Source organism: Microsporum canis, genomic scaffold (genome assembly GCF_000151145.1).
Source record: "Microsporum canis CBS 113480 supercont1.4 genomic scaffold, whole genome shotgun sequence".
NCBI classification, from domain to species: domain Eukaryota; kingdom Fungi; phylum Ascomycota; class Eurotiomycetes; order Onygenales; family Arthrodermataceae; genus Microsporum; species Microsporum canis.
The window spans coordinates 455802-467878 of NW_003299166.1; the positions used below are offsets into that span (position 1 = coordinate 455802).

The 12077-nt window shown below is 47.1% G+C and overlaps 6 protein-coding genes across 6 annotated transcripts; 1 reads left to right on the plus strand and 5 right to left on the minus strand.

Moving 5' to 3' along the window:
- Positions 1-295: 295 nt before the first annotated feature.
- MCYG_04150 (uncharacterized protein) lies at positions 296-1710 on the plus strand (the record flags this gene model as incomplete). Its single annotated transcript, XM_002846367.1, has 5 exons — positions 296-485; positions 713-780; positions 835-1211; positions 1272-1367; positions 1431-1710. 5 exons carry the CDS (start codon positions 296-298, stop codon positions 1708-1710), a joined length of 1011 nt encoding a protein of 336 aa, XP_002846413.1.
- Positions 1711-2091: 381 nt separating this feature from the next.
- On the minus strand, positions 2092-3815 carry MCYG_04151 (uncharacterized protein; the record flags this gene model as incomplete). Its single annotated transcript, XM_002846368.1, has 2 exons — positions 2092-3704; positions 3761-3815. The coding sequence occupies 2 exons, from the start codon at positions 3813-3815 to the stop codon at positions 2092-2094; spliced, it is 1668 nt and encodes a 555-aa protein (XP_002846414.1).
- A 392-nt stretch (positions 3816-4207) lies between these two features.
- Positions 4208-4795, minus strand: MCYG_04152 (conserved hypothetical protein; the record flags this gene model as incomplete). The annotated part of the gene is made up of 1 exon (XM_002846369.1): positions 4208-4795. The coding sequence occupies one exon, from the start codon at positions 4793-4795 to the stop codon at positions 4208-4210; it is 588 nt and encodes a 195-aa protein (XP_002846415.1).
- Positions 4796-6148: 1353 nt separating this feature from the next.
- On the minus strand, positions 6149-7809 carry MCYG_04153 (YagE family protein; the record flags this gene model as incomplete). The annotated part of the gene is made up of 2 exons (XM_002846370.1): positions 6149-6225; positions 6285-7809. The coding sequence occupies 2 exons, from the start codon at positions 7807-7809 to the stop codon at positions 6149-6151; spliced, it is 1602 nt and encodes a 533-aa protein (XP_002846416.1).
- Positions 7810-8500: 691 nt separating this feature from the next.
- On the minus strand, positions 8501-9782 carry MCYG_04154 (conserved hypothetical protein; the record flags this gene model as incomplete). Its single annotated transcript, XM_002846371.1, has 2 exons — positions 8501-9056; positions 9136-9782. 2 exons carry the CDS (start codon positions 9780-9782, stop codon positions 8501-8503), a joined length of 1203 nt encoding a protein of 400 aa, XP_002846417.1.
- A 1180-nt stretch (positions 9783-10962) lies between these two features.
- On the minus strand, positions 10963-11769 carry MCYG_04155 (conserved hypothetical protein; the record flags this gene model as incomplete). The annotated part of the gene is made up of 2 exons (XM_002846372.1): positions 10963-11526; positions 11614-11769. 2 exons carry the CDS (start codon positions 11767-11769, stop codon positions 10963-10965), a joined length of 720 nt encoding a protein of 239 aa, XP_002846418.1.
- Between the last annotated feature and the right edge of the window lie 308 nt (positions 11770-12077).

The window sequence follows — 12077 nt, forward strand, 5'->3', positions numbered from 1 at the left end:
TTCTGTACAAGTCGAGAGCTTGGGCGAGCCAATGCATGAGGCCAAGGCAACACAGGGAATCGTTGAACGGCATGCTCCTGATCTCCTCATTTATCCGGTAAAATCTCCTCCTCTGCAATGTCCTGCAGCAGGACGAAGGCTCTAGCGCCTTATATTATCTCTCCCCTGCAAGTCTGGTCTCTCCTCCTCTGGTCTCTCTCCAGTTGACTTCTTTTGTTTCTCATCCTACAAGACTCAGCTCTGTCCTCCCTACTCTCTCTACTATCAGACTGAGCTTCGGGTTATAGACGACACCATGGCTGCCCAGTGGCTTGGAGCTATCCCTCCTCCTCCAGGAGTTACCCCTAATATCATCGACCCTCCAAGCCAGTGGGCTGGGAATATTGCCCTTCACACAGTATGCCTCACGCTGGCGACCGCTGCGGTTGCGATGCGGGTATACACCCGTACACTCATAACTCGCACGCGAATGGGAGTGGATGACTGTATGTGATGTCTGTTCTATGCAATTGTTGTTGAGCCAAAAACTAATAAATACGATCTATAGATTTTTGTCTCATTTCATATGTAGGCAGCCATATCCAGCCACCGTTTTAGATCCCAAGGCTAAGGCATAGATATAGGTTTTGACAGTTGCATTTTCGGCGTTGATGATAAAATGTAAATCTCCAAACTCACTTCTTCAAAGAATACTTTGCTAACCTCCTGGAAGCGTATACTTTGGGTATTGGGCGCCATCTATGGGACACTCCACCTCTCTGGGTTCCATATGCCTTGAAGGTAGGAGATATACCCTCCAGGTATCAAGAAATATACGCCCCTAACGCATCATAGTATTTCACCTTTGCGCAATACGTTTACTTGACCCTCACCGCGACAATCAAGCTTACCTTCCTCTTCTTTTACCGCCGTGTCTTTTCGCCGCAGACACTATCAAATATCCTCATCACCTCCGGTATCATCTTCGTTGCTATTTCTCATGCCGCAATTCTCTTTGCGACTGTTTTCTCATGCTCCCCCGTCGCACGCGCATGGAACTTGGCCATCCCTGGGCGGTGCATTAATCCTACCATTCTTCCATATCTTTCTGGCGCCCTCAGCTCGTCAACTGATCTTTACGTGCTCATCCTACCAATTTACCCCGTGTGGAACCTGAACATGCCACTTCGCCGCAAGATCAAACTCCTTGGTGTATTTGGTCTTGGTATCTTGTACGTGTACCCTTCAGCTGACTCCTAATATTCACTCAATCTAACCACCGCTCCTCTCAGTGCCGTTTGTGCTAGCTTGGTTCGGCTTGCAGAGACACCGGTCCTACAAAGTAGCCCCGATGCTACATGGAACATATCTAGGTTGGCTGTCTGGGCGTGAGTGACACAAATTTCTCTACTTTAAATAGAGCGTACATCCATATCTAACCACCTACATAGCGTCATCGAAGCAAACGTGGGAATATTCTGTGGATGTCTATTACTACTTCCCGCTTTCCTTGATCGCCACTTGCCCAAGTCCATTACATCGTCAATCAAGGGACTATTCTCCACTTCAAACAGCCGACGACTCGAAAAGGGTGGCAGTTCCGACGCCTCCTCGAAGCAATACTCATGGCCCAATTCCAACCACAGCCACAAGGTCTCGATATCAACTTCTTCAAAGGGCCACAGTTACTTAGAGCTAAATCCTCCAAACAGTGTCCACGACACTGTTTAAAGATGGTCTATGTATCAGCTATTCTTTTTTTCATTTGTTTCTTCCGTTTTAAAATGTCGTGGACTCTACGGCGTAATGAGCTGAACTTGTATATATCACACTTCTAGGATACCTTTTATTTTCTTTTTCCTTCTCTATTAATTTAGAGTATAGCGCTGCGGCTGCTATTTTATTCTTTACTTTATCTTGAAACTTAAACAGAGCTACTGCGAAATGATAATATTACTGGAATAATAAACTTGTATAGATTTTGTAATGATATTGCAGCTTTATGCCCCTTTCTGAAGCGAGCGTACATAGAAACTAGATGGTCTTTCATCTATAACATGACTTTATATCCCCCAACTAGAACTTGAATATACAGTAAACCGTTAAGGGATATCAAGCTGTGACAAACCAGCTGTCATCACAATCCAGGCTTAAGAAACCTCCGCCGGTTCTTTCCTTTATATCGCTCTGTATAAGACTGATCGGAGTGATGTATGTGGCGCCAAAGGGAGCTGAACTGTCGCGGGCTAACACCAACCCAACGAATTCGCCTTTCGAATTGATGACCATAGAACCTGAGTCTCCCGGCCTTGAAAAGTCGCCATCTGGTGAGAGGACTTCCATTTCAAACGACCGCATTCCGGAAGGCCACCTGACCTCTCTATATAAACGGTTGATTACCCCTGACGTAGTCTCCGACGTACGTCCAAACTTGGCCACCCAATCTCCACACTTCACCTGGCCAAAACTCTTTACTCTGGATTCACCGTCTGCAAAGTAAGAACCGCAGGGGGGAAGACTGAAAGGTCCAAATGTAGATACCGGAGGAGGTTTATTAGCCACAAAAGTACCGGGACTTAAAATCAATGCCCAATCCACTCTGGTACTATCCCTTACTCGGCCTCCAGAGGCAAAGATTACTCTTCCGATAACAGGATCAACCATTCGACCTGATAGAACATTAAATTGGGATTCTATATTGTGCTCGTTAGGATGATCCCTTGGGGGGACGTTAATCAAAACCTTCATCGTATATGCAGCATCACAAGCCGCAGGGTATTCAGCCACAGTGCGTCCCCGTGGATCGTCAGGGACAACTCCGTTAATGTCAGTATGTGCAGCAGTGGTATCATCCATGGACCTGACAACATGGTAGCAGGTCAACGCGCAACGCATCCGGATATCCTTATGTGGTATGTTCAGCCATACCCATCCACCAAGCGAGCCTGGTTCAACATAATTCCCGGCAACGCTGATAGATGCTCCATTAACAGGGGGTTCGGTAATATTTGGAAGGAATCTGGGGCCATCATTACCCCGCAGAAAGGATATCTCCCCTGGGGAAAACTCCAGGTAAATATCAAATGGCACTTTATCCAGGATTTCCAGGATATGGTCCTCTGCCGCTTTAAAGTCCTCGCGGCTCCCGGAGTGGCAGGATACTATCACAGCATAACGTCCCATTGTTTCCGGAGGAAAGCCATTGGGTACCAGGGTATGATAAGCTATTGATGACCAGCAACTCTCCAAACTCGCCCTAACCGCCTCTGCTACCCCTGGCTGGATACCCTCGAGGCATCTGAGCAGAGCAGGATTGTTTGGCAAGACATGAGAGACATCGTTATACATAAGACGCTCATTCTGTATCTCCACTTGGATCTTGCCAGTGAAGCTAGTTGGCAGCTCTTTTTGAAATACTGAGAGAATTTCTTTCGCAGCTGCTTTCCACGAGCTCGGGTTAGTATCATTTGTGCATATCAGTATCGTATGGCACACTTCGCCAACTCCCTTTGCACGCCAGGCACCCAGACGAGCCGAATAATACGCTATGTAATTGCAATAAAGCACCCTGCTGATCTCCGGCTCTAGTACGTCCTGAAACAGCGTCTCCAGCACTGGACTGCTTCTCTCTATCTGTGGCAACATCATCGGCACACCGTGGCCAACAGCCCGGAATTTGTCCTTTTGCGCCACCCACTCTTCAATACTGGGGAGTTGATTTGGTCCTGTAGGCGCAGATGGTTAAATCGACTACGTTTAGCAGAACGTGTAAGGGCCTTACGGGTGATGTAGTTTTGGTCGCCTGGTCCGGCGTTTGCTCGTCGTATGCCAACCATCTTGCAGCAAAGTTAACTAGGTTTTTCTTTTAACATATTGAGCATCCGAAGTGTGAGTTGTGACCATTTTATAGGCGGAAAGGGTGGCAATTTTCTTAGTGACTGTGTTTGACATCATTGACTCCCAGCGGGAGTATCCAAAAGATTGGTAGCGGTTGCCGCGAAAGAAAACTTATTTGCCCCTTACTAAAAACTAGACTTGCGAAAAAAAAGGGGTCGGTTAAATTTGTAGTGGTAGTAAGTAGTATTATCAATTAAATGCAGATTGCTAGCAACTTCTATACCCGTATTCATCCTTGGTTTTCCACAACGCTCCCAGGAATATCATTATGTACAGTCATAAAGGGGGAAGAGAAAGACAAATTCTGGCGGTAGGTAGGAGAATTGAAGGATCACTTGTAGTAGGTATGAAGGATGGCTGGGTTGCCGGAATCCTTGGACCAGATCTCGATTCGGCCAAACTGGGTGCCGACAAAGATGGAAAAGTCACCGTTATCAGCAGCAGCCTTGCATGCCTGGGTGACATCGAGAGGACCCATGTTGTTCAAAGCTGGGACAAGAAGGGAGGAGAAGGGCTCTCCGCTGTCGGGGGCGTTTTCGCCAGTGACGGTATCTTCATCCCAGTTTGAGGACATAGCTTCAGAGACGGTCACGTTGATTGCCGTTTGGATTCGTTGGACAAAAGCAGGGAACTGGACGGTGCACTTCTTGACCTTCTTGGTTGGGACAGGGAGCTGGAAGCCGACAAGAGTGCGGATGTAGGCTAGGCCGCCGGTGTTGGCAAGGAGGGTGTTGTTGTGGCCGAGAGTACACTTGTAGCAGTTTCTCTCAGGGCAGTCAGGGCAGCTCACTGTCGAGCGCAGAATGGTTGAGTCTTTGAGTGCTGGACGACTAAGCTCGTTGAGTGGAGGTGGGGAGGCGGTTGCAACGTTTGCAACCATGGCAAGAGCCGATATGAGTAGGTAGCTGGAGAAATGCATCGCGAATAGCTTGATGGCTCTGAAAAGGTATCAAGGTATCAAAGTATACAAAAAGTATATCAGATCAGATGTCTTCTGGTAGAATAAGAGTTGGAATTGTTGTGCAAGAAGATAAAAGTCAAGGGGCGAGACCTTGTCCTTTATATAAACACTCTGCAGGAGTGACATTCACTCTGGAATCTAAGCTAATAGAGGAATAACGTTCCTGTCATTCTATTTTCAGTTTGCATTGCAAGCGCCAAAAGCTTAAGAAGTAAGACACTCTTGTCGGATAATGCGAATATCTCGCCTGTTCGCCGCCACGTCACTGGAGGCCTTCCTCAAAAAAGAAGCTGAGAGAGGTGTGGACATGACGGCAAATCCTCTGGGCCCATCATGATCGAATCGTGAAAGATCCTGGGTCCCTGAAATACGAGAACTTCTCGACTTAGGCCGGATAGCTCAAGCTTCCTATTGGCTCGACTGAGCTTCATCCGAGACAAACGCCATTTGAGCCTTTAGGATTTTGTCTCTGCTGAGTTCTTTTTTTGGAATGTACTGCCTCCAATGGCAAAAAGAACGATCCATCGAGGGACATGGCTGGAAGAGACTGTCGACGAAACTGCATAAACTATTGCTAATGGGACTGCCTGGCCGGGGCAGCGTTACAGTGGACGGTGGGAGCGAGATCCTGATGGCTGATTTGCGGGTGGAAGAATGCAACTCCCTAGCTCTTCCGCAGTTGTTTCCCGACGATTCCGGGGATTTCAATTTCTGCAAGGCTTCTTCTTGATATTCAATTTATCCATGTTCTTATGTGCAGCTTGTTGTTTTCTTTTTCGAAGACGTTGAAAAAAGGCATGGTTAGTCAGAAGGTTTAGAGGCTGGATTATTATTACTCCGTGATGACTAATGACCCCTTGGACGACCTCGATAGGATCTATGTATAGAGATACAAGGAGAACAGCGCAATACTTTGGAATATTCAGTAATAAAGTAGATTCATTGACAGTAGATATGGAGTAGCCGATATCTTAGGTTGTAGTTGTATATGCACGTACCTCGGCATGGCTTATTTACAGCCCGTAACGTGCACTTTGGAACACGGGCTAATAGAGCGCAGAAGGATCGGGGAAACGAAGTAAGAAACAAGGACACGAGGATTAAAAAGGAGTAAAAAAGGGAAAATGAAACAATCTTGCTCGATAGGAGAAGGAAAGAATCAAAACGCCAACTATTGGGGAATCTCGCGACGGAAACACTGGTACTTCTATAGAATCACAACGTGGTTATCTCGATTTTGATCAGCGCATGAGCCACCTACCTCGTGGATGCAATGACTACTTCTTGAAGGTGAAAGCCGGGGTTCGATAATCAATCGAGGCCTGCGTACAGATCGACAATGATATTTATGCCTGCGATGACGATTTCGGCCCCGATCAAAATGATCACTGTAGCATGTATTAGTTTCCCATTGTACAACCAGAAAATCATTAGAGTGGCAGCTTACCGATCCATTCGAGGTACTCTCCATGCCTATGGCTTGACTGGTCTTTGAGAACAGCAAGTAGATCAGCTATAACATCTAACCGCTCTGTGAGCAGTCCCACGCGCTGGTTCATTTCCAGATAACTTCGAACAGCCTGGTAAATCGGATCAAGCCGAGGCTCCGCCCACATAAGTTCAGGGCTATCAAGTACAGACCCCTGGAGATGAATATTTATGCGAAGTATAAAAAGCTCACCGATCTGCATATTTATCTGCCTGCGCGTGAGATTCACACCTCCGGTTTGGGCAATCTGCGACGGCAGTGGTGACGTTGCCGTAATCGTTTCGCTGACTAGGTCTTCAAAAAGGGATGTCTTGACAGATTGGGAGAGCGCATGTGAAATGGCCAGCTTCGTCATGTAACTTCGAGGGTCACGTAACGAGATGAAGTCGTTGTATATTCGAGCTTGATAGTCACGGGTGTAGTAGAAGTTGAAGTTCTCAACTTGCATGTCCTCTGCACTCAGTACCGAGTTTGCAAATCTGGATACTTCGTGTAGAAACCGGGTTTCCTGTTCTACAGTCATTCCCCATATTACCACAGTCCCGTAGTCAAACAGGAATACTTCTGGTGTATCGATCGCCGTGTCTAAAATGAGGGGTTCGTCAGGTAAAGGAGCCGTTATTAGCGCGTGAGGTGATGGCGGAGACAAGAAGGATTGAAGGTGGTCATCATTGTTCATACTCATATCAAGGAGATTCCCCCTCTCCTGAGTTTTATTTGATTCAACCTCCAGTTCGCTATCGGAGAATCCGCGGTCGAGTTGGGAACGTGGGTCATTGTTTGGTGTTAAGGAGGTTTCTGTGGTACCATCGCTGCGTCGACGGGGGGCTTTCATCTTATCATTATCGTCATAACGGTACGGTGAATAAACGCACTCGTCGAACAGTTTTGGATTCGTGCCTCTTGTCGCTGCTCTCGACTTTAAGAACCTAATCACACTCTCTAGCTTGTACGAATTGGCAGTGCAGTATGCCGTCACACGAGGAAGCCGCTCTCTATCCCCTTTACCCAGTCTCGCTGCATCTCTTCTTGCCGTAGGCTCCTTGATACGGGTTATCTGGGAGTAGACATCTCTTGGAATCTCGTCATCGACCCATACGTCATCTTCACCTGTGACAGGGTTTGGCAGCAGCTTGAGTTTCTGGGTAGTCTTTGTCGTTCTCTGGGGGCCAATCTTCGGTAACGTAGATATCTTCCCAGCAATCCCTAGCGATGGTTCTTGAGAATGCCGACGTCGGAGTTTGCTGTTAAGAGCAGCCAGCACGGGCTGTCCAGTAGGGCCTCTTACGGCGGGGGGAGAACTTGGATGCAGAGGTTTTAGCTGATTGGCAGCATCTTGCGCTTCATATGCTGGTTCGCCCCTTGTCGTTGGGCCGAATGTTACAGACTTGGATGGCTGAGCGGTCGCAGCTTGGGAAGTAGTTTGGGAGGTTGACTTGCCATGTCGAAGGAGAGGAGACGACTCAGACACGTTTGAATTCATTGTGCAAAAGGATATATGCTGTTCAAGGAGATAATAGAAGCCCGCTCATTGACATGTCCGCCACTATCTAGTCCCCCCTATGCAGCTCAAAGACATGCTAGCAATCTTGCGGTGTCAAACCAACTTCCTGATGTAATAAAGCAGCTTCGTTCTCCATCCAAGCTCAGTCACGTGTAAATCTTATTACATAATATAATTAAATGCCAAGACCAGAAACACGTGGATGATCTTCCCGCGAAGGATACGAAGAGAGAAAAGAGAAAAGCGATAGATCAGACAACATACACAGTGATGTGTAGATATACAGGCTGGCGGCTTGTTGGAGTCTAGAGCAGGAATTTACGGATAATAATACTTAGTGGTTTATCGTAACAGTTGACTGTATTCATGATAAGCTACTAGGAGCCAGCTTGATACTATGATGCCTTGCATATGGATCTATATAGGGGCAATGGCAATAGATATAACACTGTCATCAATTGGTTAAACATCACTAACAGCGTAAATGTTTGGCAATATCGTATGGTAAGGTATATATTATATGCCAGATATAGGCCCGGAGGACGGCCTGGTTAACCATGGTGAAAAGAAGATCGTCACCTGTACGGCTCGATCCTTTTAAACATGGAGTAAAGATGTCGTAAAAAGGGTGGTGTGGTATCATTATTTCACTACTGCAACGCCAGATAAATCACTTTTGTACAAAGCTTCTTGGGCCTCCGGTACTATGTCGCAATGCCCCGGTGGCTCCTCTTTTTCGTTTCCCACCAACCCAGTTCTCCCTAACGCGCTTGCTGGCATTTGACGCCTTCGGTGGTAGAGCAGAATTGAAGCCATTGCCCGAATGACTCAACACTCTGATAGCAGTCAATCCCACTTTTATGTCCTTTGGTGCCTTTTCGGCTGCATCTGTAAGCCTGATATGTCTCGGTTTGCCCGTCTGTAGCTTTTCTGCTTCAAACGCAGTTATTGATGGTCGAGCCGACGGCTCTGCATTCAAAATCTCATCGGGAAGCAGTGCTGGCAGCGGCCTGGATAGACTCAATTTAGAGTCTCGTGTTTCAGCACTGAGTGTCATTGAGGTTTCGGACTGTTGTTCGTCGTGCTTTGCTGCCCTAGCTTCCGCCTTTCTAGCCTTGGCTTCCCGTCGGGCGTCCGCTGCCTTTTGAATGGCAGCTTTTGAAGCGGCTTGATGTTGTAAACGTTTTTCATGTTCTCTTCGTTTTTCCCTTCTCAATTGCTCATGCCTGTTATATTCGACATAGTCAGTATCCGTTTAAGCTGAAAGAAGAATGATATAAGGAGAAATCCTATCGAATGACCTACATCTGCCTCGTCTCTTCTTTTTTACGTTCCGCGTCGCGTATTTGTGATAGCTGCACAGCATTGCTGAACGCTTCCGGAGCTTCGTCATCACTACTCTCATCGTCATCTGCTTCTCTGTCTACTTGCGACGCGGTTCCATTCTTCAATTCCGTACTGTTGTCTTCCTTCTCTTCATCATCCTCTAGGTGGGCGCCGTTAGCTTGAGCAGGTTCCTCACTTCCAAAGCGGATTTTCCTTAGATTAGGCATGGAGGGTTTGCTATCCACAGGCGCCGTCGAGGTCGAATCCGTATTTGGTCGGTTAATTATCGTAACAGACTCCAACACCTGCAGCCGCTTAGACTTGGTACCCTCTCCCACAGATGTCGCCGGAGTTGAAGCGCCAGATTCAGAAGCGTTCCTGCTTGAATGACCCTTCCGTCTCTTCTGCGGCCTATTATTCGTATTTTCTGCCACGGTTGATGGCGTCTTTTTGCGCTTTGCACTCAAAATCGGGGAGTCATGGGTCGCAGGCGTTTCCTGCGAAAAAGTCGAATTATGAGTTGCCGTGGCCATGTCGGTGGGCTGTTCTTGTTCGGACGCCGTGTCTTCGGCGTCGTCAGATATCTTGAACAAGCCACGAGCAGCTGTAACTATCTGAGACAACATATGGAAAGGAGAATACTTGAAGAGCCGTGGAAAAAAATAGTTGCTGCATATATTATCTGCATTATTACGCCAATAGTAATTTTGTCAGAATTCTAACGAGCTAGTTGCTTAGTCAGATCACCATTCCCACTTCTTGTGATTTCAAGTAGCAGAAAGATATCAACCAATAATGTTCAATTACCGGTTGCTGCCAATTGCAAAGCCGAAGGAAATGCCTTATGGTCACCGAATTCATCAATGGAGCCTTAACATCCACTCAATTGCGAGACTATTAACTGAAAGATAGTTATTCCATACGAGAGCAAAGGACGGTTACATAGTAACAACCGTCAGATATACTGGGAGACTGCTCGACGGTCCAGACGACAAGAAAATCAAGACTGTCCTGGAAGATACCCTCTTATCCCCGAGACTTACATGGATCTGACATCTGGAGATTAAGCGGAACATGGAGGCGTTGGCTCTAACACCTGGGATAGAAAGGTTAGAAAATGAGGGAGCGGACCAATGATAGCAGGTATGTTTGCTTAACGAGGAACGTTTGTGGCATAGGTTGACGAGCCTCTTAGGGTACCTGTTCATTAGCGAACCATACTCTAATTCAATTAGATCCAGCTTCGGTGTAGCTCATTAAGGGCTTTGGAGACCCTAAGCAGCGAATTCTATTTTTAGGTGGTATAACCAATGGGTTTAGAAGAGACAGAAAGGAGCCCAAGAGTAGGATAAAGCTCTTCATAACATGCGGGTGCCCAGTAGAACGCTTTATACTGGAAGACCTGTGGTCAAGGTCATGTGCTAACTGCTCGGAGGCTGTTCGTGGTTGGGATGAAGTCGAGTTGAGCCTCCTTCATATACTATTAGTCGTCCCCAGAGCTGGTGCTGCACGCCAAACCGGGAATTTTCAACAGTATGGCTCTTTATACCACCAATTGGTAAGGTCTGGTAGGTGGTTTTGGAGAAAATACATACTATGTAGTATGCAGAGTTGTAAATAGCAGGTAGATATTTATATCCTACTTTTAAAGAGAAAAGAGTAAAAGGAACTTCATTGCTCGTATGCCGCTTGCACCCGAGAAAGGTATGGCCAAGTCTCGATAGAACGCTCCCAGGTATCATGAGATGCCACCAATAACGCCGTGTATGATTGTATTCCAAATAGAGTAATCATAGCCATATATTATTAGCTGTAGAGACCTGAAGCCTCAGCAGTTCTTCTTCTCTCTTCAGCCTCCTCTGCGGCCTGGAGGTAATCGTCCTCTCCGACATCGCTCACCTCATCCCACATCTTCTCAAACTCCTTCATGTCGTGTGGAGGTACGGCCCACATGTTCTCTCGCAGCCGCTTATTTCTCTCCCTATCTTCCTCTACCCGTTGTTCGATCTGCTTCCGGTCAACGGTAACCCTTGATTTTGTGGCGTTCGATCCGCCCTTTGTGCTATCCGTGGCGGCGGGATGGCCTAGATAAAAATATGAACAATTTCCCGGGTTGAAATAGAAAATGGGTAGTTGTATTTCAGACACCGTTTCGTGAGAAAGTATCTCCTTTGATTGAAGACCGTTCAAAACACGACGTACATGTTTCACGTTTGCAGCCCCGGAGCCGTCAGCCGGGGCAACGGCATCGACGATTCGAAGGATATCACGCTTGATCATACGGACAAACTCGGGATGGTTCTCGTTCGTGGCCATGTCGGCCAGATGTTCGATAAAGTACATGATATTCGCCCGGGTATTCATGTTACTCTGCAAGCAATTTGTCAGCTCAACTTCTTTATTATGAGTTCAGGGGACCTCTGTTCTGCGCAATCCCGATAATGCTGGCCTACTCACCCTTTCCAATTGCTCTAATATGCATGAGTGGAGGTCCTCCCCCATGTCCCTGTGTTTCAAGACATAGTTGGCTGCCTTCTGTGACGAGGTAAAGGATGCACTTAGATGCTGCAGTTGCGTGGTGAAGCGCATGCGGACCTCGAACGGGTCAGCCATGCTTGAGTGTCGTTGTCACAGTGTCTTCGTGGGCTCATGAGATCATGGCTCCATACCACTCCGTGCCACACCAGGAGGTCTTGTTGGCCCTGTTTTGGTTTGATAGTCGCTGCAACTTTGCGCTTTTTGCGATTTCGCTTTTCGTTTTTGCTTCGTGTTGAAACTTCCAAAAAGGTTAAAAAAGCCATGCTGACGTAATATGCCTTACTTAAACACCCTAAACGGGTAAAATCGGGCGCATGGGCCCCTTGCCACCGGCCCGAAGTTCTTCCGAACCTTCCTTCGTTTAAGGTTTTCATCTAACAAAA